The sequence below is a fragment of the Vulpes vulpes genome, chromosome 4 (genome assembly GCF_048418805.1).
Source record: "Vulpes vulpes isolate BD-2025 chromosome 4, VulVul3, whole genome shotgun sequence".
Lineage (NCBI taxonomy): Eukaryota > Metazoa > Chordata > Mammalia > Carnivora > Canidae > Vulpes > Vulpes vulpes.
The window spans coordinates 110,064,036-110,090,588 of NC_132783.1; the positions used below are offsets into that span (position 1 = coordinate 110,064,036).

At 34.7% G+C, this 26,553-nt stretch overlaps 1 protein-coding gene across 1 annotated transcript in view; it reads left to right on the top strand.

Moving 5' to 3' along the window:
* Positions 1-26,553, top strand: part of RNF145 (ring finger protein 145) — a 57,867-nt gene that overhangs the window by 25,272 nt on the left and 6,042 nt on the right. Inside the window, exons 4-8 of the mRNA XM_072756732.1 lie at positions 2,489-2,580; positions 10,299-10,534; positions 13,392-13,567; positions 17,015-17,155; positions 19,922-20,104. Of these exons, the coding sequence (XP_072612833.1) occupies positions 2,489-2,580; positions 10,299-10,534; positions 13,392-13,567; positions 17,015-17,155; positions 19,922-20,104 (828 nt within the window). The remainder of the gene's footprint in view (positions 1-2,488; positions 2,581-10,298; positions 10,535-13,391; positions 13,568-17,014; positions 17,156-19,921; positions 20,105-26,553) is intronic.

A 26,553-nucleotide genomic window follows, 5' to 3' on the forward strand; every position in this document is an offset into this window, starting at 1 on the left:
CAAGTTTTGTTATGTGAAGTTAGAATTCTTAAAAGAAAGGCAAAGAAGCTATAAAAAAGAAGATAAACTAAGGTAGGCTAGGAAATAATACAAAGTAATTAAAAATATCTCAGCAATAAGAAATTTCTAGAGTAATGGTTTTGCTGAGTTATATATAAGATATCAGTAATAGGATTACAAAAGCAAACAAGGGAAAGGAAACATGTCAGGGAACCCAGCTCTGCAATCCTCCCACCCCCACCCCCTTAAGAGATCTGCTGGGGAAAAAAAAAATCTGGGGACTGAGCCCTCGGGGAGCAACTTTTTGGCTCTTCCAGGGAATAGTGCTCTTATAGGCGTCCCTACTCCCTTTTTATTGAATTCACGTAAAACAAAAGTAACCTTTAAAGTGAATAATTCGGAGATCCCTGGGTGACTTAGGGGTTTGGTGCCTGCTTTCAGCCCAGGTCATGATCCTGGAGTCCTGGGATTGGGTCCTGCATCGGGCTCCCTGCATGGAGCCTGCTTCTCCCTCTGCCTGTGTCTCTGCCTCTCTCTCTCTGTCTCATAGATAAATAAATAAAATCTTAAAAAAAATAAAAATAAAAAAATAAAGTGAATAATTCATTGGCATATAGTACATTCATAATGTTATGCACTATGACCCTTATCTAACTCCAGAACATTTTCATAACCCCACGGTAAAAACCAGTACCCATTATGTGTCCTTTCCATTTTCTCGCCTCCAGCCCCCAGCAAGCAGCAATCTGCACTTTGTCTTGGTGGGTTTTCCCTCTTTATAATTGGACCTATTGGAGAGGGATCTACTGTGTTCACAAGAAATTATGTGGCTTTTAGAGACCTAGGACTCAGAGCTCTTTCAAATATAAATTTATTTCTTACAGAAGTCATTTTCAAAGACTTCATATATGTTAAGTAGTATTTATATGTTTTCATTTTAAAGTTCATATTTCTCTTAATTCTTTAGTTTTCTGTCTTAAAGCTTTATAAAATATGATAATTTTACATTGATGATTATGTAGTAATGTAGGCATCAGATATTTACATGTAATTTGCATGTGTAGCATTTATGCCTCTCACAGGGTTTCAACCACTGACCTCTGGACTGGCTAGTCCTTTGTTGTGGGTGCTATCCTATGCACAGTAGAACATTGTGGCAGCATGTTAGCCTAGGTCTTTTAGCAGGCCCAGCCCTTCTAATTTGTGACAACTAACAATGTCTCCAAACATTGCAAAATATCCCTTGGAGTTAAAGTCACCCCTGGTTGACCACCACTGCGTTAAAATCATTCTTTTTGAGAGTTTTAGTAAAAAGGACTGTTAACATATTATTTGTTAGAAATAGTTATCATAGAGTAATAGAGTAAAATTACTAAATCACCTATGAATCTAGGGCCATTATTGATTTTATAATTGTACCCCAAACTACTTCCATTCATAAAATGTATCGTAGTTTTTAATTTTGATTTTTTTGGCGGTACTCTCCTTGTGAATTATGTAAGAGTCATTTCTTGTTTGGCTATGCTACACTGAAGGATTTCAACTTGATTGCCTAATAGGAAGTAATTTCATGGAAAAAGTAAATACAGCCATGGGTTTGTTCAGAAATACTAGAAACATTCAAACTGTTTTAAATACAGTGAATAAAGCATTCAGTAAGTGAAGAAAAGGAGGATTTTTTTTAACACAAATTTCCCTACTATGATGTCAAAAGAACTTAAGACAATAGTCTTCTATTGTTATTATCTAGCTTACTGATAATAAATTCTCCCTTTCTGTGCTTCCTGGATGTGCACTCAAAGTTCTGTTTTCTTAGTTGTGTAAAGGTTTTTGTTACTTAAATCCTGTTACTTCTTAGTAATCACATGTTAAATAAATTTTAAAAGGAATATTTGATGTGATTTAAAATTTGTTTCAAAATAAATCTGTAGCTTGCTTACATATTATAACCCTAATTATAGATTCTTGAGAGTCAAAGTGACAGTTTTTAAGGATTGTCTTGCTGTGAGCCAGTTTTCTAGCTAGTTTGTGATTTACCTGTAACTGAGTACAATTGGGGATAAAACTGGGGAAAATAAGATAGGTGGGATGGTGGAAGAGAGCCCAAAGAGGGGAAATTTGTTGTAATATTATTGAGTATATCAGTTAAGTAGTAGGGTTGAGGAATGGCATATCAACTGTTCTTTTTTTACTGGAAATAATTTTTTATAAGGCCTTGGGAAGAAAGAAAATCCCATAGAGTGGAGCTTTGGCTGTCTTTTCTACGTAGTAAAATTCACCTTTAGTAAATCTGATCCAGTTCATGGAAGAAGGAAATGAAGTCCATCCTTATATAATTCTTTATACTTAACTTTTTCTTACTATACGTGCGGAAAGAGGTGTTATTAACATAATATGCTTTTTATAAGAATACTGTGCTTTAACTACTTCTCTTTTCCATATGTGCTTGGAATGTATCTAATACATTCTTACCATTTTACTTATTCAGGGACTATGTCAGGAGTGAACTAGAGTCTGCCTATGAAGGACCAATGTACTTAGAACCTCTCTCCATGAATCGGTTTACCACAGCCTTAATAGGTAAGTATTATAAAAGAATTAAAAGTGTAGGTGGGGACCAGCCAGTCTTACCATTGTCTTTACATGCTTACAATCATACATAGCCTATAGTTGCTTGTGTTTTTTAATGATATTTTAATTATTTGGAAGGTTAATAAAGGCAATTATTACTATGCAATGTTTTAAAGTCGTCTATTGTTATTGAAAGTCATCACTGTAGTCCAAAATAAATTGCCAGAAACATCAAGAACTTGAGACATGACTGAAATATTTAGGTAGCAGAATGTTAAAAATAGGAGTGTTGGCTAAGACCCCAAAACAATATAACAATATAGGTATAGTCCCAAGTGACATACCAGACCCTACCTACTGTGACAGAATTTAAAAAGGGAAGTGAGAGAAGAAATGTGTGGGAAATACCAGAAAGGGAGACAGAACATAAAGACTCCTAACTCTGGGAAACGAACTAGGGGTGGTGGAAGGGGAGGAGGGCGGGGGTTGGGGGTGAATGGGTGACGGGCACTGAGGGGGGCACTTGATGGGATGAGCACTGGGTGTTATTCTGTATGTTGGTAAATTGAACACCAATAAAAAATAAATTTATTATTAAAAAGGGAAGTGAGAGAAAACATACTTTGCGATTCTTAAAGTCAGCATGTAGAGGCTGATAAAAGGTTGAATGTTGGTAATTAAGGAGGATTTCTACGTAGAGCTGTTTTCTCTGAAATACCTCTCCATTTAGAGAATTCAGCAGTAGACCATTTGGAGAGTCACATGTCTTCTGTGGCTTAGTGGGGATACTATGAATGGGTGTCTGACCTATGCCTTCAAAATCTTAAGCTGCACCATCTAAAATTAGCTACATGTAGCTATTGAGCACTTGAATTGTGGCTGGTCCAAATTAAGATATGCTGTAAGTATAAAATACTAAGACGTAGTGCAAATATGGATGCAAAATGTCTTGCTAATTTTTTAATGTAGATTGAATGTTTATATGATGATATTTGGGGCATATTAGATTGAATAAAATAATATTGTTAATTTCACCTGTTTTTTTTTTTATTGTATTTTTTAAAAGGAAGCTCCTACAAGGTTAAAGATTACAAATGTGGCTCGTATTATAATTCTAATGAGGTTTCAAGGACAGCAGTGGGCTGACTGGCTGTTGAGTTTTCTGACTGCGGACATAGTGAAAATGTCTTGTGGAGTCCTCTTATATCTTCTAATCTGTGTAGGCAAAGGATGTTAGTTTCCTATGAACTATATAAGGGCCCCAAGAGTCAATGGTATTTTTTTAGGTCCTTCTAAGAGAGCCTTTAGAAGGATAAGACTCCAATGGGGATTGAACTTCCAGGAGTTAATAAGCAAAGAACCAAAAATAGCCAGAGAAGGGTATATAACAAGCACTAAGGTGGGAGAGCCACAGTGATGGTAACAATCTCAGAAGAACCCATAAAAATGCCCAGGAGAAAAGGCAAGGAGTTAAAAAAAAATTTTTTTTTTTTTTAAGGTGTAGGGCGGTGCATATGGGGAGGGAGGTGGAGGGGCACAGGGGGAGAGAATCTGAATCTTAAGCAGGCTCCACAACTAGCTCAGAGCCCAGTGGAAGGCTTAATCTCAGGATCCTGAGATCATGATTTGAGTAGAAATTAAGAGTCAGACACTCAACTGACTGAGCCACCCAGGCGCCCCAAGGGAATTTTTTATGCCCCAGCTTCAGGGTGCACCCACACCCTGTCATTTTAAGAGCATAGTTGAGTAACAATTTCCTACTTCCCTCTCGCCTTCCCTACATGCTTCAACCCTGGATAAGTCAAGAAGAGAGGGCGATGATGCTGGCAAAGAAGATGAAGCCTGCCACAACCTTTCCACCCCTCTCACAACTGCAGGTTTTCAATCTGTAGTCCTGTAGGAGGCCTGAGCTAGAGTAAGGGAAAAGCCTCAACTTCAAATCATTTTCAGAGTATTGGCTATTGTTCAATTGAGAGTGTGTAACCTAAACTAGATTAGAAAAGTTATAGGACTTACTTAGGGACAGGAGAACACTAATCTTCACAGAGTGGATTTTAAAAGACGATAGGGGAAAAAATAATGTTGCTTTAGGACCGTATCCTAGGAGTTAGTGTATTTAATAGCTGTAACATTCAAATGTGAAAATACAGCTGACCCTTTAACCAACACGGTTTTGAACTGCGTGGGTCCACTTACAATCCAGTACTGTAAATGTATTTGCTTTTCCTTATGGTTTTCTTAATAACATTTTCTTTTCCATAGTTTACTTTATTGTAAGAGTATAGTATGTATTGCATATAAAATATAAAATGCGTATTAATTGACTATGTTATTGCTAAGAATGCCAGTCAACAATAGGCTGTTAGTAGTTAAGATTTTGGGGAGTCTAAAGTTCTGCAAGCATTTTCAACTGTGGGGTCTTGGCACCTGTAACCTTTGCGTTGTTTAGATGTCAACTATATTTGCTAGGTTAGAAAGCTTGTCAAGTATTATTTTACATTCTATAATTGGTGCAATATAGCATAAAATGGAAACATTTCCTTAAATTTTCCTATCAGTGGCTATGATATTCTGTTTATTCAGCTAAGATCCAGTTAATTGGAAATAAAATCCATAAACTACTAAATACTATGTTTTCATCCAATTTGGATGTTAAAGGTACTTTCTTATTTTCTTCCATTTCATTAATGAACTTTTAGTGAAAAACCAAGTGATAATAATATGCCATCATTTCTTAGAGTTGCAGACTTCTTGGAGCTATTTCTGATAGTGGAATCCTGACATCCAGAAATTACTTCGTGATTTTGATTTATTCAGAATTACTAATTGAAATAGGCACATCCAACTTAAACAACTTCCAGGTTTTTTGGGGGCTATAGGAAAGATTTCCACTCCTTTTCCACTCACCTAAATACAAGAAGTGGTCTTCTCTTAAAGAGAATTACAACATATGAGTCATATTCTTCTATGAAAGAAGATAAGTGAAGCCTATAACCCCAGAGTTGAGCACTGAATGTGCTGGCATAGACTTAGGGGAATTTTCAGAGTTTAGAGGAAGTTTACATCATGCTGAACAAGGAAATTTAAATATCACAGCTATGAGTACAGTGAAAGATAAGCCAGAATAAAAATTCCTAATCATTCCTAGTATTGAAGCATTTCCTCCAAGTACTTTCTTTTAGAGTTTCTGCTAATCCTTTCATCAAAAAAATACACTTATTTTTATTTTATTTTATTTTATTTTATTTATTTATTTATTTATTTTTAAATTTTTATTTATTTATGTTAGTCACACACACACAGAGAGCGAGAGAGAGAGAGAGAGAGAGAGAGAGAGGCAGAAGCAGGCTCCATGCACCGGGAGCCTGACGTGGGATTCGATCCCGAGGCTCCAGGATCGCGCCCTGGGCCAAAGGCAGGCGCCAAACCGCTGCGCCACCCAGGGATCCCTACACTTATTTTTAAAAGTCAAGACCTACCACATCAGAGTTGTATGATGAAAATTGGCTCTCTCCTACATCACTTCTCTTCACATGCCTGTATCAATTCCCAGAGGCCTTTCTCCTTTTCAGTCACAATAATGTCTTCCCTGCTATTTTCTCTTTTGTTCTTCTCTAGAAATCTTATCAATTGGATAATGTTCCTCCTACATTGACCTTTCTTACTGTTCTGTTTTCCTTTCTCTGTCTTTGTCTTTTGTTTTTGAGATTTCCCAACTTTATCTTCCAACTGTTTTATTGTACCTTTTTTGTTTTATATTTTTAATAACCAGGAACTTGTTTCCATCAAATGCTTTTTACTATGATAGTCTTTATTTCTTAAATATATCATTTATCTCTTTGAAACTTTCTTTTGTTCCTTGAATTATCCATTTCCTCTGAGATCTTTTATTCTGTTTTGATCTTTGTCTGTCATGGGATAGTAGTGTTTCTCAAGCCTGGATTTGAAACACCTGGTTATATTAAAGATTTATAAGTACTGATGCCTAGGCCTCCTCTGAGGCTGTTTAAACAATAAGTTTTACTTAAATATCTGTGAGTCCTTGACTAATCATTTGTATTAAAGTAAGTTAAGTTGTTGATTGGAATCTCTTTAGGTTTACCAAATGGTGTGTTTCACAGTTGGTGTTCAAGTGGAATTGGCTGGTTTTGAGTATTTGTGTGTCTTTTCACTTGGACTTGATCATCTTCCCCAAGAAGGAAACTTCCTGTCCCCTGTAGGGGAGGCTATTATTAGTCACTAGAATGGGTGACAATAAACATGGCATCCATGCTTGCGTACGTAGAGAGATCTCATCTCTCAATATGTAAATTTTTGTTTTAATCCCCTCTTTTCATTTGGGCATCTTTACCTCTGCTCTGGTGTCCAAGAGCCTGTTTTGATCTCTGTAGAGAGCAGACTTTGGTCTTACTCCTGGGTGCGGAAAAGAGTAGTGGCTTGGCTAAGTTCCTTGCCTCCTATCTCTTCATTCTTTGTCCTTTAAAGTGTTCTCATTACACACTTGGTGGCCTCTCCTCCAGGTTTTTTGTTGTTGTTGTTGTTATTGTTTGTTTTAAGTATTATGAGTTTTCCTCCTTTTATGCTTTTATGAATATTTTTCACATTATTTAGATATCTATTCTTTAAAGGTTAAAATTAATACTCTGTGGGAGAAAATACCACATGTTATAACATGGTAGATTGTTAACAAATGTTGTTCAGCTTTGTTCAGAAATGGTTGCCATTTTTTTGTGTTCTTTTAACAATTGTATAGATTGAACACAAAGTAAAAATCTCAAAGTACTGTTTTGCTTTGGCAAGAAAGAAGAGAATTTGACTAAATGATTCCTATCTGGAAAATAACATGTTTAAGAATTTTCAAGAAATTCTAAAGGGATCTAAGAGACGGGGCTTGTCCAGTCAGTAAAATGGGACAGTGTTGTATTGTCATCAGAGTAGATAATTGAAAAAGAATAGCAAGGGGGCACCTGGGTGGCCCAGTCGATTGAGCATCTGACTTTGGCTCAGGTCATGATCTTGGGGTCCTAGGATCCAGCCCCATGTCAGGCTCTCTGCTTTTCTGGGTGTCTGCTTGTCCTTCTCCCTCTCCTGCCATTCCCTGCTTGTACACTCTGTCTCAATAAAATCTTAAAAAAAAAATAGAAAGTTCTGATATAGATACAAATATATGAAAAATGTAAAAGTATATTAGAATGGCATTTCACAATAATGAGAAAAGAATTAGATGGTTCTTTTTCTTTTTATTAAAGATTTTATTTATTTATTCATGAGAGACACAGAGAGAGGCAGAAACACAGGCAGAGGGAGAAGCAGACTCCTCGCAGGGAGCCCGATGTGGGACTCGATCCCAAAACTCTGGGATCATGCCCTGAGCTGAAAGCAGACACTAAACCACTGAACCACTCAGGTGTCCTTGAATCGGATGGTTCTTTTTTTTTTAAATTTATTTATGATAGTCACACACAGAGAGAGAGAGGCAGAGACATAGGCAGAGGGAGAAGCAGGCTCCATGCACCGGGAGCCCGACGTGGGATTCGATCCCGGGTCTCCAGGATCGCGCCCTGGGCCAAAGGCAGGCGCTAAACCGCTATGCCACTAATTGCTAGTTTTAAGACAGCTGACTAAATATCTGGAAAAACCAACTTAGATCATTCTTACCTTATTCTAAAATAAATTCAAAATGTATTAATTTTTTTTAAGATTTATTTTAGAGCGAGCGTGAGTGAGGAGAGGAGCAGAGGAAGAGGGAGAGAGAGAATCTCAAGCAAGCTCCATGCCGAGCTGGACTTGATCCCATGACCCCAAGATCATGACCTGAGCCAAAATCAAGACTTGGAAGCTTAACTGACTGAGCCACTCAGACACCCCTCAAATGTGTTAATTTTTAAATTAAAGAATACTAAAAGAAAATGTAGGTCATTACTTGTATAATCTTGAATAAGGGAACTCATGATTTAATCATGGCATCAAAGGTAGAAACCAACAAGGAAAAAGATTGATATCTTTGATTATTTACAGTAGAATATCCTGTAAGAGAAAAAAATTATTAAAAGATTCAAATCACACACTGGCAAAATATAATCACAAGACAAAGGAAAATGAGTATCTTAATCAGAGAATTCTAGAAGGCTATGTTCTCCAGTGGAAATGGCCAAAGACTGTGAACAAGCATTTCACCAAATAATTGCAGATTATTTTTGTAACTTATTTGTAATTGGTAATCAACAAATGTAAATCTGAAAAAGCTTAGAATATATTCATTGCTTTACCTTTTCTTAAATTATTTTTACTGCTGGCAAGTCAATGGGAAAATGGGTGCCCTGTATATACACTGGGTACTTTTGTTTCTATGTGTCAAAAGCCTGACATGTTTCTTTGACTCAGTAATTCCACTTTTAGGAAATTAGTGTAAGAAGATACTAGGAAATGCACTCCAAGTAGTTTATACAAGGGTGTCATACATGTATAGGCTTATTTATAACAAGCATTTATAATTATGAACTATTTGAAAATAGCCAAGTGGTAGTACTGTGTCATATGCGTTCAGTGAAATATAACCATACAATTAAAAACAACTGTATGTATATATGTGTGTGTACACATATATACATACACACATACATACACACACACATACATTTTCTGATGAGACACATGCATTGTATGTATTAACTAAAAAAAACCTGGTTGTAAAATAGTATGTACACTATAATCTATAAAACATTTGTATATGTTCACATAGAATAAATCTGAAAAAGTGACAGTATGAATATGTAATTAAAAAAAAAAGATTATTTGAGAGAGAGAACGTGCTTACATGACCAGGAAGGGCAGAGGGAAAAAGGAAAGAGAATTTCAAGCTTACTCTGCACTGAGCTCGGAGTGGATGTGGGGGCTCGATCTCACAACCCTGATATCATGACCTGATCTGAAACCAAGAGTCAGACGCTTAGCTGCCTATGTCACCCAGGTGCCTCTGAATACCTAGTTTTTACTGAGCATTTAACTAGGTTTCAGATACAATACTAAGGCTTTCTATGAAGTGCTTCATTTAATGGACCCAAGGTATTAATGGGCTATCTTTATGTGATAGGATTATAAGATACTGAGTTTTTTCTCCTTTTTATTTCTCTGTATTTTCTAGCTTTTCTATAATGATCATGTATAATCCTCTGGGAAGAATTTGTTGCTTAAAACTTTTGGTGTTAACTTTCATTATTGAGTCATTTTGAAAGAAGGTTTGTATAGTCCTATAAATGCAATTAAAGCTTGAAAATCTCAGGATAAATTTTGTTACAGCATAATCTTAGAGAAGTAACTGTATCTCTGGGATTTTATGCTTTCACCTATAGACCAGAACAGTTAAATATTGAGGGCCTTTGTAAAAAGAGCTGTATATAAATAATAGTAGCTGAATAAATATAATATTGAATTAGACATTAAAAAAAACCTTTTTGTGTCATATATGTCATCTGAAATCTGAAGAGTATATTTGTGCTGCTTTTTTCAGATCAGTATCTAGGGAATTGGTGCTCAAAATTGACAGAACATGTAATAATTACAATGCATGTAATTACGGTCAGATAAGGTAAAAATTTGATTTAAAATATCATCTAAGAGATCTTAATTAGATATCTTCAAAAATTATATCATCATTTTTATTGTCTTTTGTTTTTATTTTATGGATAGCAAATCTTAAATGCATTATGTTCTCCTCCCCATTTTAGGTCAGTTGGTGGTGTGTACTTTATGCTCCTGTGTCATGAAAACGAAGCAGATTTGGCTCTTTTCAGCTCACATGCTTCCCCTGCTAGCACGACTCTGCCTTGTCCCTCTGGAGACAATTGTTATCATCAACAAGTTTGCTATGATTTTTACTGGATTGGAAGTTCTCTATTTTCTTGGGTCCAATCTTTTAGTACCTTATAACCTTGCTAAGTCTGCATACAGAGAATTGGTTCAGGTAAGACTGACAACCACACCCAGGTAGATAAAGTTCCACACAAAAATTAGTTATATTAAAGATTTAGTTCATTATTTCACATTCATGGTCATGGTAACATTCTAAATAGCACCTGTTTTCTGCTAATTCGGAGCATCTGGGATTTTTTTCTGATGAAGTGTTCTGTAGAGAGGCAATGAAGTGAAGTGATTCTGTGGAAGCAGAGTGTCTGGGTTTTTACTCTGGCTCTACTGTTTATTAGCTGTGTAACCTGGACTTAGTCACTTAAGTTGGCTTATCTATAAAATGGAGCTAATAATAACAGTTATACTCAACTTGTAGGGTTGTTGTGAGATTTAAATGAGTTCACTGTGGCAGACAGTATTCACTGTGTGTTAACTATTATGATGAAGACAATACAGATTTGAAAACCTAGAAGTTAAAATCCTTATTTTTCTTCTGATTAAAGTCCTACAATTTTTTTCCACTGTATTTGCCTAAGTTATGTAAACTGAGAAGTTAAGTAGTTCTGGGTTATAATATGATAGATTTTGTCTAGATACATTGATTTTGCCAATGTCAATATGCTTCTATCTTATTTTTTTTAGCCTTTGCTCTAAAACAGATTATTCTCAGACAGAAACAATAGATACTTAAATATTTCAATTTGACTTGATGTTTCAGTATATAAAATAGATATTAAAACTGACATTGATATAAAAAGGGTGTTTTAATTAATTATCTTTTAAAGATTTTTATTTATTTATTCATGAGACACACAGAGAGAGGCAGAGACATATGCAGGAGAAGCAGGCCCCATGCAGGGGGCCCAATGTGGGACTTGATCCCTGGACTCCAGGATTACACCCTGGGCCAAAGGCAGATGGTCAACAGCTGAGTCACCCAGGCGTCCCAAAAAAGAGAGTGTTAAAATAGGCATCCTTTTCTACCTTTTGGCTATGTGTATATGACCGTAAGGTACAAGAGGCCCTCAGATTGACTAAACTGAAATCACTAAGTGAAGTGGGATTTTTTTGTAGCCCCAGGGGCAGATTTCCCAAAAAAATTTCCCTGACCCTTGGCTTTAAGTTGATTCTACCTTCTTTGTTCATCGTATCTAATGATTAATTTGGGCAGTTTTCCCGAAAGTAGATCTTTCAGAGAAGAGGAAGTTCTTTTCATCCTCAATGAAGAATTTTTTTCATGAGGAAGGGTTGTAGTTGTATACAGAGTAAGAATGAGTAAAATGTATTTTTTCTTTGAATTCTATCTTGTGGAGCTACCTCAGTTTGTAGGAAACTGCAGATAATCAGTAAACATTATTTAATCATCATAAGGACAGAGCACTCATTTCTCAGTGTCATGTTCACCTTCTTGGTTGCCTTAAGATTCATGCATTACTAGATGTTGTAGTTGAAAATATAGGTTATGAAATCCGCAACCTGGAAAGAATTGGATAGGCAAGAAATGGAAACTCTCAGGCTTTTTAGTCATCTGTTCCTTGAATGGAAAGGAGGAAAAGTACTCTCTACCTCTCAATAATTAATTTGCTGCTAGTAATTTTGCTGCTAGTTGGACAGTCACTTTTTCTTTCAATATTTTCTAGTAGGGGAAAAAATGGAAGTTATTTTGACTGGATTTCAGAAAGCATTTGATTTACAGATAAATTTAGAATAATCTTAAATTTGAAGTCATTGCATTTTAACTTAAAAGATCTAGATCTTCCTAGGGATCGGTATTAATCAGAAATCAGGTGTGTATTTTAATTTAGTCTGTGTATTTTAATTTAAGAAATTTATAGTTTATTAAAACATTCTGGTAGCACATTGAGAGTTCCAGCGAGACCATTTTGCTGTGTAGGTTGGAGTTTGTAGCCTGCCTTGCAGAACTCTGTTGTGTTACCACGGTCTGGTCCCTGGCATAGTAACTCCAGAAACTTGGTTACATGTATGCTCTTAGGCTGAATCAGGTTATGATAATTGATTCCTCCTAATCAATCTCATAAGAGATTGTTTTACAAACTAGACAGCTAATTTGCTAATTAGTAGATTAATAAACTTGTTTGTAGTTGTACCTTTTTTCCTGGCGCTAATGCACTAGACAAATCAAATAAATTGAGAAATGTTGTTTGATAAATACACAGGAGGAGCAAGGGGAATCAATCTGTCTGGGGGAAAGACTTGCTAATAATTATCTTTGCTCTCCAGTAGAGTAAACTGTAGTTTTTATTCTGTCTTCCATCACACTGTTTCTCCCCTAAGACATTTCCTAAATAAACCCTGAAAAGTTCTTCCTGTTACATTGCTCCCTTTTCTAGCCATTCACACTATCACATCATTTATGGTAGTCCTGATCATTTTGATTTAGAGATGAGTAAGTTTACAAAGTCTTCTTAACCTGCCTTTGATACCTGCCTTTGATGTAGTTTTACTCTTGAAAGCAACTTTACTCTGAACCCTAAGGGCAGTTTATGATTGTCATTTGTGTTTTGTTTTTTTAAAGATTTTATTTATTTATTCATAAGAGAGGCAGAGGGAGAAGCAGGCTCCTCGCAGGGAGCCTGATGTGGGACTCGATCCCAGACCGGGATCACACCCTGAGAGGAAGGCAGACACTCAACCACTGAGCCAGCCAGGCATCCCTGTGATTGTCATTTGATGAGTGTGTGTCAAGTGTTAATAACGCAAAATCAGTGAATTTTAGAAAATGTACTAACTCTCTGTGTAGGCTAATAACTTCAAAGCAATTTAGCTGAAACAATCCTACCATGAAAGAGAAGCGATTTAATTTTTCCTTTTAAGTACTTGAAATTCTTTTGTGTTTAAAAGTGTTTATTGAAGTGATACAAGATGTTGTCCTATCTTATGTTTTTATTTAGGTAGTAGAGGTATATGGCCTTCTAGCCTTGGGAATGTCTCTGTGGAATCAGCTTGTAGTCCCTGTGCTTTTCATGGTTTTCTGGCTCGTCTTATTTGCTCTTCAGATTTACTCCTATTTCAGTACTCGAGATCAGCCTGCATCACGTGAGAGGCTTCTTTTCCTTTTCCTGACAAGGTAATAAGAACATATGATACTGTACATAACCTTAGGAAAAGAAAACTTTTGTCTGGGAATAGCAAGTTTTGTAAATTTCCAGTTATATTAGAATACCCATATCTAATTAAGATAGGATTTTCATTCGGTGGATGCCTAGATTTGGCAGTGTAGGGAGGTGCTAAGCTAATAATGGTATATATTTGACTATAGCAAATGATTTGTGAAAAGGAACATAGCAAAATTTAAAAATACTTTTTCAATTTCAAGTTAAATTATTGGTTGAGTCAATAAAATGTTATTAGAAATAATTATCATTTACTAAGTATTTAATATGTATCAACTATGCTCCTAAACACTTTTTCTTCACACTTAACCTTGACAGCAACCCTGAGAGATAGGTGCTTTTGTTATCATTTACTATTTTAATAGCCGAGGAGACTCTACCAAGAGTAACTTGCCCCAGGTGACACTGCTAAAAGAAACAGTGCTGATGTCGAACTCCATCTTGAGTTCAAACCCAGTGACTTACTTTGCGCTGTGCCCCCATTATTTTTAATGTTTTGCTTCATTATTCAGATATAGTCAAATAATTGGGGAAATGAGTATATTGTAATTTTTTGCTGTTTACCCCAAAGGAATTCTAAGACTTGTTTTTTAAGATTTAGTTTTTTTAAAAAAGGTTTTTAATCGTTGAAGTCCTTTCTATACACAAAGTATCTGTATTGTGAGCTTATGCTATATCCGCATTTGTTATTTTCCCACTCTTGAGTTTAAATCTGAAGCCCTCAGAATCTAGCACATGGCTATATATCTTCATTCCCTGGCACATAAAGACAAGAATGAAACTCTGTCCTTTGGGAAAGTATGTATAGGCAGATAAAAGTGTTGAGTTTTAGTTAATAGAGCCATTATTTCTCAACCAAGCAAGCGATGGAGCAGTGTGCATTAAGTGGTGTAGGGAAAATGTTACACAGTGCTAAGTATCAATAAAAATGTCATAGAACAGTACCTATTTTATTTTAGTAAATAAGCAGAATAAATTTATTGGCACTGAGTCAGATTTTGTACTTTCTAAAAATAACACTTTTAGTTGATAAATAGCTTATAAGCATGCAATAAATTGATATCAAATACATTTTAATAGCCAGTTCATTACTGATTAAATTTCACTGCTGTTGTTTTTTTATGTAAATATTATGGAAGTTTTATGAAGAATTTTAAAATGATCCAAAATAACTCAATTTAAAGAGAAAGAATCCTTTGGTTAGGACAGTAACTTAAGTGTGGCACTGGGATTGGTCATGTCTTTTTTTTTGAGAGAGAGCATGAGCAGAGAGGGGAGGCAGAGGGAGAAGCAGACTCTGCTGAGCAGGGAACCCCATGTGGGGCTTGATCCTAGGCCCCTGAGATCATGACCTGAGCTGAAGGCAGATGCTTTTCTGGTGAGCCACCCGATGCCCCTGGGATTGGTCATGTTTTAATGTTTTAAACTAGATTATTAGCCATTAAAAAGCACAGATCAAGTGTAGCATAGTGTAAGGCTTAACAAAGCTGTGAAAGCTGTGTAGTAAGCTGTGAATGAATTTGGACTTATTTACAATTTGGACATATTTACAAACTGAGAAAGTAATACTGAAATTTTTAGATGAGGTTTAGGTATCTTTCCAAAATAATTTTCTCTCTATTCCTTTTTTATACATAGGATAGATTACCCCCCTCTTCAAAATAGGAATGTTTTGCTTTTTGTGAGAAGTTCTCATATAGTTCTTCTGTTCATTTATATCTCTGTAAGCATTGTTTGTTGTCCTTGGTGCTCTTTTGTGCCAGGTTACATTTGTGTGTTGCCTTGGTAAAGAACAACTTATTTACAAAAGGAAGATTGCAAGTTTATCAGCATACTCTGACTAAACAAACCAACTAAAAGCACATGCAAACAAAGGGTTTGTTTTTGCAGCCAGAAAATAGAAACTAAAATCAATAAAACCTTTCACTGAAGAGAGGACGAAAAGTTCTATGAAGTTTTCCAAACTCTTTCAGTTCCCTCAAAGTTAGGTGGGAACTGAGAGGCTTTTGAAAAATAGCCTCTTGAAAATGTAATTAAATCATACTGCTTGGATATAAAAGATTTCTCTAAATATGGAGTCAAGAATAGAGAAAGAGTCTGGATAATCTGTAAAATTTTCAGACTCTTCCAGTGAGAATGAAGTAAAATTTGTAATATATTATTAGCCATGGTTATCACTTTTTTAAGTTACTAGACAGTTTGTTTAAACTTCATATATAGTGATTTCTCTGAGAAAAATGTCACATTTCAGAAATTAGATTTGTAAGAATGCCATAAAATCATTCCTTTAGGTTTCAACCACCATGACTCATAGATATTTTGGCTCCTAAAAGAAAACCAGACATTTTTTTCTTATTATAATGTACATTGGTTTATATAAAAGTAGATGTTTTCACTTAAAAACTTACTTATAAGCAATTAATTGTGTAGGAAGGATAACTATTAGCAAAAGCATAGAGCTATGTAGTAAAGGATAGGTATTGTTTGCCTGAATGAATTCCTCATGTATACAAATGAAATTCTTCACTGGAATTCTAAAACATCTCTGAACATTTGTTAAATGCTGTTTAAGTGCTAAGTCCAAATTATTATTACATAATATTAGATATGTTTGTAAAATAATTATTAATAAGTTTGTATCTAATATGTTCAGTGAAAGAATTGAATGTATTTCTGTAAAGTGTGAAAGTATTTCCAAACTTTAGTTAGTGTAAGGTCTTTCAGTTCTCCTTATAAGTAGTATTCATAGCAAACTTTTATGTTAAAAACTGATATTAAAATAACTTTTGAATGGTCTTGAGTTATATTCTTGGATATGCTTTTGAAATAACCCAGAAAAAAATTCAATTATATAAACCTAAATTAAAAAGTATCAATAGTATGGAAAATACTCTAGTATTGAGAGGAGTTAAGGGTTGCAAAGTCGATAATGGGCCTGGCCTGATAGCATTTGGTCAAATAAAGAGTTTTGATAAGTCATTAAATTAGCACAGATCGTTCATAGTTTGAACAGTTTGAATAGCCAACATTTTTCAGGGGGAACTGTGGGCAAGTATACGAGTCTCTTCAATATCAGCACATTAATTATATGTTTCTTAGGGTTTGAACAAAATTTAAGCCCTTACTGCATTTGAAAGAGGTGATAGAGTAAAAATACTTTATTTCAGATATGGTGCTCTATACTGAGTATTTGCCAAAGAGATTTTTAAAAATGTAAGTTAGGATAATAGGGATTTAAATTATTAGTGGAGAGGTTAGGTGAATTTACCTCATATTTTGGTTTAGGGTTTTTGAATTGATGAGGATCAGATCAAGGTTGGTGATTATTTGAAGACTTAAGATGGTTTTATTTCAAATGGAAAATTTTTATCTGTCGATATTCCCCCTCCTCTTCTTTCTAGTATTGCTGAATGCTGCAGCACTCCTTACTCACTTTTGGGTTTGGTCTTCACGGTTTCCTTTGTTGCCTTGGGTGTTTTGACACTCTGCAAATTTTACTTGCAAGGTTATCGCGCTTTCATGAATGATCCTGCCATGAATCGGTAAGTTCTTGACTATGGTTGTCTCTAGACATTCAAATATTATATATAACTTGAAGAACTAATAAGGAATTTCAGAGGAAATGGATTTTAAGATTTTTTTTTGAATGGTTGCAACTATTTGGATTTGAATACTATGAAAAATACAACTTTCCATATGTAAAAGGTGGATTTCCATATGTAAAAGATGGATTTTTAGTGTATGTGCATAACAGTATATATTGGACACTTGTAGATTTAAGAGATTTGGGGCGGGGGGAGGGAGAGAGAGAATCTTAAGCAGGCTGAATACCTAGCATGGAGCCCCATGCGGAGCTCGATCTCATAACCCCTGAGATCATGAGTCATGAGCCGAAATCAAGAGCTAGACACTTAACCAACTGAGTCCACCCAGGCACCCCAAGAGATTTTTGATAGCTTGCTTTTTCCCATTTGAAGTTTATGTGCAGCCCTATTAAAATCAAATTTCTGTATTTGATACTTAAAAAATTTTTGTGTGTGTGGACAGAATTTTGATAATGAAGTTTCAAAGGATGCATTAATGAGAATGCAGAATAGTTAATCTAGTTATTAAATCAGTAAGATCAGATATTGGGAAACCTTATTTCTAGAACTTGTCATGATTTCGGTTTAACGTAGGAATTTTTAATGGTTTAATTTATATAAATTTATGTAATCTCTTAAAATCTTTATGGAATATTTCAGAATTAGTAGATGGTGAGTACCTTGTAAATTAGAGGAAACAAATTGTTTTGGGTGTACATTAGTTTTTTTAATGAGAAAAAAACCTATGCTTCATAATCTTTCTGCTAGTCTCAGCTAACACCTTTATAATGGCAAAAGAGGGAGGAGGACAAGAAAGAAAAATTTGTGTATAAACTCACAAAATTCTTACCATTCAGAAAATACGAAATGGGAAGTGAAACTCTTCCTCCGCCTGCTTTCCATTTCCTCTCCCCAAAGGTAACAGCTATAGACTGTTTATTTTAAAATTTCTTATGGGAAAAAGTGCACATATGTATATTTTTGCTATTATTTTGCTTCATCTCCACATACTATACACAGGTCTACACCTTATTTTTTCACTTAAATATGTTTTAGATATTTTTTATGTCAACACAGAAACCTCATCGTTCTTTTTGATTAAGACATAGTATTCCAAAATACAAATGTTTTTCTTTTTTTTGCTATTAAACATGGTACTGTTGTAGGTTTTCTTTTTTTTAAAAACTCTTAATTAGGAAACTTTCAATTAGCAAAGTTGAGAGAATAGTAAAATGAACCTCCATATACCTGTCGCCCATTTCCAGTAATACGGCCAGTCTTCTGTCATGCGTGCGCCTATCTACTCCACTTACTTTGTCTCTGCCATAATCCCCAGCTGCATTTGTTTGGTGCAAATACTATTTCACCCATAAATATTTTAGTCTCATTTGAAAAAGCATAACTACAGTAGCCTATTCATTCTCAGTAAGAGAAGAATTCCTTGACCTCAAATTCCTAGTTGGTGTTCATATACTGCCCCCCTTTTTTCTTTAACATTTTGTTTGCTCAACTTCAGATCCATAAAGGCACATATTGCAGTTGGTTAATATTTTTTAAGTCTTTCTTTAATATTTAGGTCCCTGCTGTCTCTGTATTTTTTCCTTTTCATTTTATTTGTTGAAGACACCAGATTGTCCTATTTAGTTTTTCAGTCTGGATTTTGCCAATCGTATCCCTGTGATGCCACATAACATGTTCTATATTATTCACTATATTTTTTTTCTTACACTTACATTTTTTTTTGTATACATCCATAGGGTAAATTACTACTAATAAGATTATTGAGTTGAAGGGTATGTACATTTTAAATTTATTAGCAAGTTTTTCTCTAGAAATATTTTATCTGTTTTATCAACATCAGTCTCCCCATTTTTTCTCAAATTCCTTGTCAATGCTTGCCTCATCAAACTTTGAAATATTTGCTCATTTGTGGTTTTGAAAACTGGACTTATCCTTTGCTCAGTTATTTTTGAGAGTTCTTTATAAATCAAGTTAGTATGATTTTGTACATATTTTCCATATGGAAACTGAATTTCAAAAAAAAGTTTGTCTTCTAGTTCTTATAGTCTGCTTAAAGAGATCTTTCCTACTGCAAGATTATGAAGACATTCACCTATGATTTTATTTTTTATAATCAAGATATAGCTCATGATATAAATGTATATAATTCAGTGGCTATCTAAGAATGGTAGAGTAGCTGGCTCATTAGCAAAACCTGGTTAGAACACTTCTTTTTGGGCAGCCCGGGTGGCTTAGCGGTTTAGCGCTGCCTTAAGCCCAGGGTATGATCCTGGGGTCCCGGGATCGAGTACCGTATCAGGCTCCCTACATGGAGCCTGCTTCTCCCTCTGTCTGTGTCTCTGCCTCTCTCTCTCCCTCTCTCTCTCTTTCTCTCTCTCTCTGTCTCTCATGAATAAATGAGTGAAATCTTTAAAAACAAAAAACAAAAACATTTATTTATCTTAGAAGTTGCTTTTTTTCCTTCCTCATTGTATGCTAAAATAATAGATATTATGTTTTCCACATATATAATGGTATATTATGATTATATATTACTATTACATCAGTGTTAGATATGTTAATATTCTGATCAGATTTTTTTGTCTAAGTCAGAATAGATCACAAATACATAACCATCTACATCTTTGGATTATTTTCTCTTGGAATGAAATGAAATTCTGATTATTGTTTGTTTTTGAAAATGTATGCTTTTTTTTTTTTTAGGGGCATGACAGAAGGAGTTACGCTGTTAATCCTGGCAGTGCAGACTGGTCTGATAGAACTACAGGTTGTTCACCGGGCATTCCTGCTTAGTATTATCCTTTTCATTGTTGTAGCTTCTATTCTACAGTCTATGTTAGAGATTGCAGATCCTATTGTTTTGGCGCTGGGAGCATCTAGAGACAAGTAAGAAACTTCCTAAAGGAAATTTTTGTCATATTCTTTATATGAGTTTGTTGTCTGAAGATTAACATAATGTTTAGAGACAGAAAATGGATGAATAATTGGTATTAGTTTAAGGTAACAAGTTTCCTTTTTTATTTTTTCTATGTGTTTAACTTTTCTGGTTTTTCTCTCAAGATTTGTTATAGTTAGAAATCCTATCAAAGGCCATGTAATTACAAGTCAGCTTTTTCTTCAGAGACATTTAATTAATACTTTTTATATTTGTCCAGTTTTAAAATGAAGAATGGAAAGCATCAAATTTAGTCCAGGAAATATAGTAAATAATATAATTTTGTTCTGTGTAATACTAACACAGAGAAAGCATTGGGAGAAAGGAGAAAATCATTTGAAGGAAAGAGAAATAAAGGCTCTCAGGAAGTCATTAAGATAGGCATCTATGGGATAAGGCCTCATCTGTTGGCCTTTAGACAGTTGCAACTTAGGTTTTAATGGGGATTCTTGATACCTTATGGGACCAGTGAAATTAATAGCTGCATTCATGTTCATGCCATATTTCAGAAGTTTTCTTAAGAAGTAAAAGTCAGGTTATTATTTAGCTCTAAGATAGTACTTCTAATTCTATCTTAGAATTAGTACTAATTCTCAGAATTCTAATTCTAAGAATTAGAAGTACTAGTTACAGTATAAAATTAGTTTATACAGGACATTTTTATAAAGAATTACTAAAAATTCAGCACCTGTTGACATTCTGGTGATTTTTGAAATACCTGAATTTATTGCTGCTTCGGTAGTGTTTTATGAGTAAGGGAACAGGCAATCTTTTGGGAGATAAAATTTCTACAGCAGATTTTTAAAACATTCCAAATTAACATTTTAATTACAGTTCAAAAGATTTATCTTTTTTATCCCCATATCCCACATTGCTGAACATTCTGAAATTTTTCTCAAATGGTAGAATGGCTGCAAGAATCAATTTAAATAAGTTCAGAGCTCTTCGATTTGTTTCAGATAATTATAATTAATTATCGTTATTTGAGATTTGGCTTTGAGGTTTAAGGTATCTCCATGGAAGCATTTAAGATGTTGAACTCAGTGGTGAACTCGATTAAATGCTCATTTAAATGATTGAGTTGTTTTTGACCTAAGTACACTATTTTGTCATTTCTGGGGATATCATTTAGCAATATTAATTATACAAATTAATTTAGCATATACTGATAAGAGTAATATAATACTATAGAAAGTATTAGAAAAGAGAAAGAAAAAAAATATAATTCCACTGCCATAAGAACCAGTAAATCCAGTTCTGATTCCCTCCAGGATGTTGAAGTAGCCTCATTACTGACTTTTTCCTCCAACGTCAAATACAGAGGATAAAGGAGCAAAACCAAGAAGCCTTGTGTGTGGGTGTGGGGGGGTTATTTTGCATTGGTGTCAGTGTTCTTGCTGGCGTCTGCTGCAGCATTAGCCTTAAGCAAGAGGGGCTCTTAGCTGTCAAAGGATGAAATAGGGATGGATTGATTGTTAGGGTTAGGTTCTTGTCTCCTGCCATCACCTGCGGTAATGAGAGAGTACTATCAACAGCTATATGCCAATACTTTTTAAAATAAAGGAAATGGAAGAGTATGAGAAAAATGTAACTTACTAGAACTGACTCAAGAATAATTTAAAACCTTGGATAGTTAGCTGTTAAAGAAGTGGAAGCAAATGGCAAACATCTCAACCCAGATGGTATTATAGTCAAGTTCAAACTTTGAAGGAACAGATTATATTTATTTGAAACACAGACTTCCAGACAATAAAAAGAATGCTACCCAACTCATTCTGTGAGGCTAATATAATCCCTGTATTGAAATCAGATAGACAACTTGAGAAAGATAGTTTTATTTCACTCATAGTAGTGGGTACCATGCAGCTTTTGTAATGCTGGCTTCAGTATATACAACTTGAGTGTTGGAGCAGAGAGCCCCAAACGACCCCATGTATGTTGAACTTTGGTACATGACAGAGGTATGTCCGATGAGTGGGGACAGGTGGTACTCTTCCATAAGGTTGCTAGAAAAAAATGGTTTCCACTTGGAAGAGGATGGAATGGGTTCCTATCTCACATCATAAACAAGAGGATCAACTCTGGAATGTTAGAGACCTAAAATGTCAACAAAAAACTAAAACTCACATAGGCTAATATACTTTGGACTTTTTTTTCTTTTAGGATTTTATTTATTTATTCATGAGAGACACAGAAAGAGGCAGAGACACAGGCAGAGGGAGAAGCAGGCTCCATGTAGGGAACCCAATGTGGGACTCAATCCTGGTACTCCAGGACCATGCCCTGAGCTGAAGGCAGATGCGCTTAACTGCTGAGCCACACAGGTGTCCCTATTTTGGACTTTCAAGTAGGAAACAGTTTCTTAAACTGATAGAACTGCTGTGGAAGACCAAGACTAAGAATTAAAAATGATTATGATTGTGAGAGGAAAGAGTGATAAAGTTAATGATTACGTAATAACTTTTTAAACCTAAAGTTAACTTTACGAATTGAGAGAAGATATTCATAGTATTTATACTTGCCCAGGAATTGGTATCAATATATGAATAGCTCAAATGAGCGAGAAAAATGGATGAAATTAATTTTTATTTTTAGGCTTTTGGTGAAAGAGGAGACACATTAATATGAAGAGAGGCTTGCTATCTTTAGTGATGAGAGAAATGTAAATCAAGACCACATTGAAGTGCTATTTTAAACCTGTGGAATTGGCAAGGAGTAAATAAAGTAAGGAAGAAGGGAGAGAGAAAGGAAAGGCAACTGATACCTAGAGTGGAAGAAGGTCTGGTTTCTGGTGGGTGCGTGTAAAGTGGTGTAATCACTTTGGAAACAGTGTGGCCATTATCTCCTATGTGTATACTCAAGACATTCTTGCACAAGTTCAGTAAGGATATGTAGAAGAATGTTCATAGCACAATTCACAGTAGCAAAAATCTGGCAACAACCCAAATGACGATCAGACAGCAAAGTGGGTGAGTGAATGTGATGATAGTCACTGTGGAATGTTAGAAATATGGTGACACAGAAAACACTATGTATGATTCATAGTGTTATACAGTTAAAAAGTAAATCCAAAAAGATGACAGTATAGAATGTTATTTTTATGTTAAAAACTAAAGATTTAACATATTTTTCAGAAATACATACAGATTAAACATAACTAGAAATAAGGAAAGCAAGAAAATAAAAAGAACACAGATTCAAGTTAATGCTTTCAATGGGTGCAGGGAGTAAGGATGTGGAATAGGCATGCCTGCTATTTGGTTAAATGTGGGTTATTGTCCATGTCCTCGCTTTTGTATAGAGATGGGTTCGTTACAATATTAAAGATAGCTAATTAGATTACTAATTCAATAAAAGAGGGACACCCACAGACCAGTGGTGACAGTGTATTCTGAATCAAGGATTATGATTAATTCAATATTCTGGGGATTGAAAAAGGAAATGAAAAGTATCTTAATTCTCAAATTAGAGAAATAAGAATATCGACATTCGTATAAAACTGCTATCTGTCATTAAAGAAATAATTATTAGGGGAAAAAATCCTCCTATGTCTTTGGAGTTGCTTGGACTAGAGAGAATGTCTAGTGTTTAACTTAAAAAGGTGTCTCAGTTTTAGCCATAGGGATAATTGTTGCCTTTATAAATTTAATTCTAGTTTTTAACAAGGAATTTTATTTTATTTTATTTTATTTTATTTATTTTTTTTTTTAACAAGGAATTTTAGAGCAATGGTCTCTTTACTCAAATTATACAGTAGATTTTTAAATGACAAACTTCTAAGAAAATGGATTGGGGTGAATATAAAATTTTAAAACTTTTTCTAGTTGAATAACCTATTAATAAGATTTCAGGGTCATTTTATGTTATTTAATCTGAAATTAGATTTTTGATTGAATTTTAACTACTTAAATAAGGATATATATATTTGTGTATCTAACATACACACCTGTGTTTGTGTATATGAATTTGCATGTTTGTATGTATACTCACTTATGCCAAAATTAAACATAATTTATAACTCTTGGCATAATGGTGTCTATGCTTTTCTGTGTATATATAAATACACATTTGTGCCTATGTGTAAATATATACCTGTTTTATACAAATGGATCATTGCTTGATTTTGAAAATATATTTAAAGTTTTAAGGCAAATTACCCTATTAAAATAATTTATAATTAAACATCTAATAAAGTATAACAACTGTTATAGTAATCCCTTCCTGCCTTTCTTTAAAAAGAATAAAGCTTTAACCGCTGACAAGTTTGTCCCATAACTTTGGAAGGTAGAAATGTTTTCAAGAAAAGATGTAAACAGTTCTAAAGTACCTAGCTTTAATTTGTACCATAATAATTCACTTTCTTCTCTGAATTACTAATTATAGATAGTCCCACACAGTCTAGCATTTAACTTTGTGGTTATTTTTCCTTCCCACCTATATTATTATAGCTAAAGGTAGAAAGGATGTTTTATGCCCCCTTTTTTTTGTCTCCTTGAGACTCTATGGATTTGACATCACAGATGATTTTTAATTAAAACCGATTAATTTTTTTGCAGCCATGGACTAAAAACTATTTTGGTTGAAATCTACATTTCCTCATAATGATTTTATTTATTTTATTTTTAAAAAAGTTTTATTTATTCATGAGACAGAGAGAGAGAGAGAGAGAGAGAGAGAGAGAGAGAGGCAGAGACACAGGCAGAGGGAGAAGCAGGCTCCATGCAGGGAGCCCACCGCGGAACTCCATCCTGAGTCTCCAGGATCACACCCCGGGACAAAGGTGGCGCTAAACCGCTGAGCCATCGGGGCTGCCCCTCATAATGATTTTAAATAAATGTTCATGTTTTATAGGAAATCACTAATAATTCTAAGTCTTGATGTTCAGTTTACATAGATTGTAATTTCAATTGAGTTTTATGTTTTAAGAGAGAGGAGAGCTGTTTTGGGTTCATGCTGATTTCTTTTTAGATTTGTAATCACTATGTTAAATTATTCCATCTTTGGCTTTTATTTACCCAGGAAATGGAAATAACTAATATCTTTTTTTTTAATCCTTGTGATAGCCCTCTTACCATCAATTTGCTTGTAAATTGGATATATAAAGTAACTATAAGTAAACTTGCAGGGGATGGAAATCATCTTTTTTTCTATTGTATGAAAACATTTTTCAAAGTTCTGCTTAAGGCACTTGTTGGGGAGGGTTTTGTTTATGTATCTTTTAATTTTTATTTTAAAAAATACTTTATTCATGAGAGACACAGAGACACAGGCAGAGGGAGAAGCAGGCTCCATGCAGGGAGCCCGATCTGGGACTCCATCCCGGGACTCCAGGATCACGCCCTGGGCTGAAGGTGGCGCTAAACCGCTGAGCCACCTGGGCTGCCCTGTTTATGTATCTTTTAGAACTTGTATACAATCTGTCTTACATTGGAGTGAATTTAAGGGATGATTTATTAGAATATTCTGAGGTATAAAGAGGTACACAAAAGAAAAAATTACATTCCTTCTCTACAGGGCTCCTTTGTATCCTCCATGAGATAACTATGATAACTTTTGTCCTGGTTATATCATAGGACTTTGCATTTGGTGGATAGATAGGTTAAAACAAAAGTAGTAATCAGTGGAAAATAATTTGAAAAACACAAAGCAGAAATAACTTTCAAGTTTTATTTGCCACTTCAAACAAGCCTTTGAGCTTAGAAACTGAACTTTGCAAAGGAAGAATTATTATTTTTTTCAAGGACTTTAAATTTGGGTGATAAGACATTTTATGTGTGTGTACATTTATATTATTTAGATAATAACTATAAAATAAAAATATAAATAAAAATATATAAGTATACAATATATAAATATATCGTTGGAACAGTACTACAATTTTAGTGTATGATTGGCTGGTAACAGTGTTAAGAATTCTGAGAGAGTCAGTGATTCCTGGAGGAAGGATTCATGTTACCTGATTTGTTCAGTTTGAGGTAGCCGAAAGGGTTTAGAACAAGAGAGAGTGGAACAGAATCACTTCTAGTCAGATGTAAAAGTGCTTGTGTTTCTCTGGGAGTACAGTTCTTTAGCCATCTTTGCTTATAGTGGGGAACAGATGTGGACAAGTTTGGATCAAAAAATTAGAAGTCAAGGAGCTCAGATGTCAGGCTAGAAGTTTAGAGAAGGCATTGACAATTTTAACACTAGTAGAACATTGGGAAGATTAATCAGGCAGGCAGTGTCCAGGATAGATCCGACGCTAGAGGAAGAAGACCAGCTAATAGGTCCTACAATGCAGTGGTTCATAGTTTTTCGCCCACAGACCCGACAGATGTGAGGATTAATTTAGCTGTTGGAGAACCAGTCCTCTTAGTAATACTGTGCTCATGGTAAGAGGTTTTCATCACAGTGCAACAGG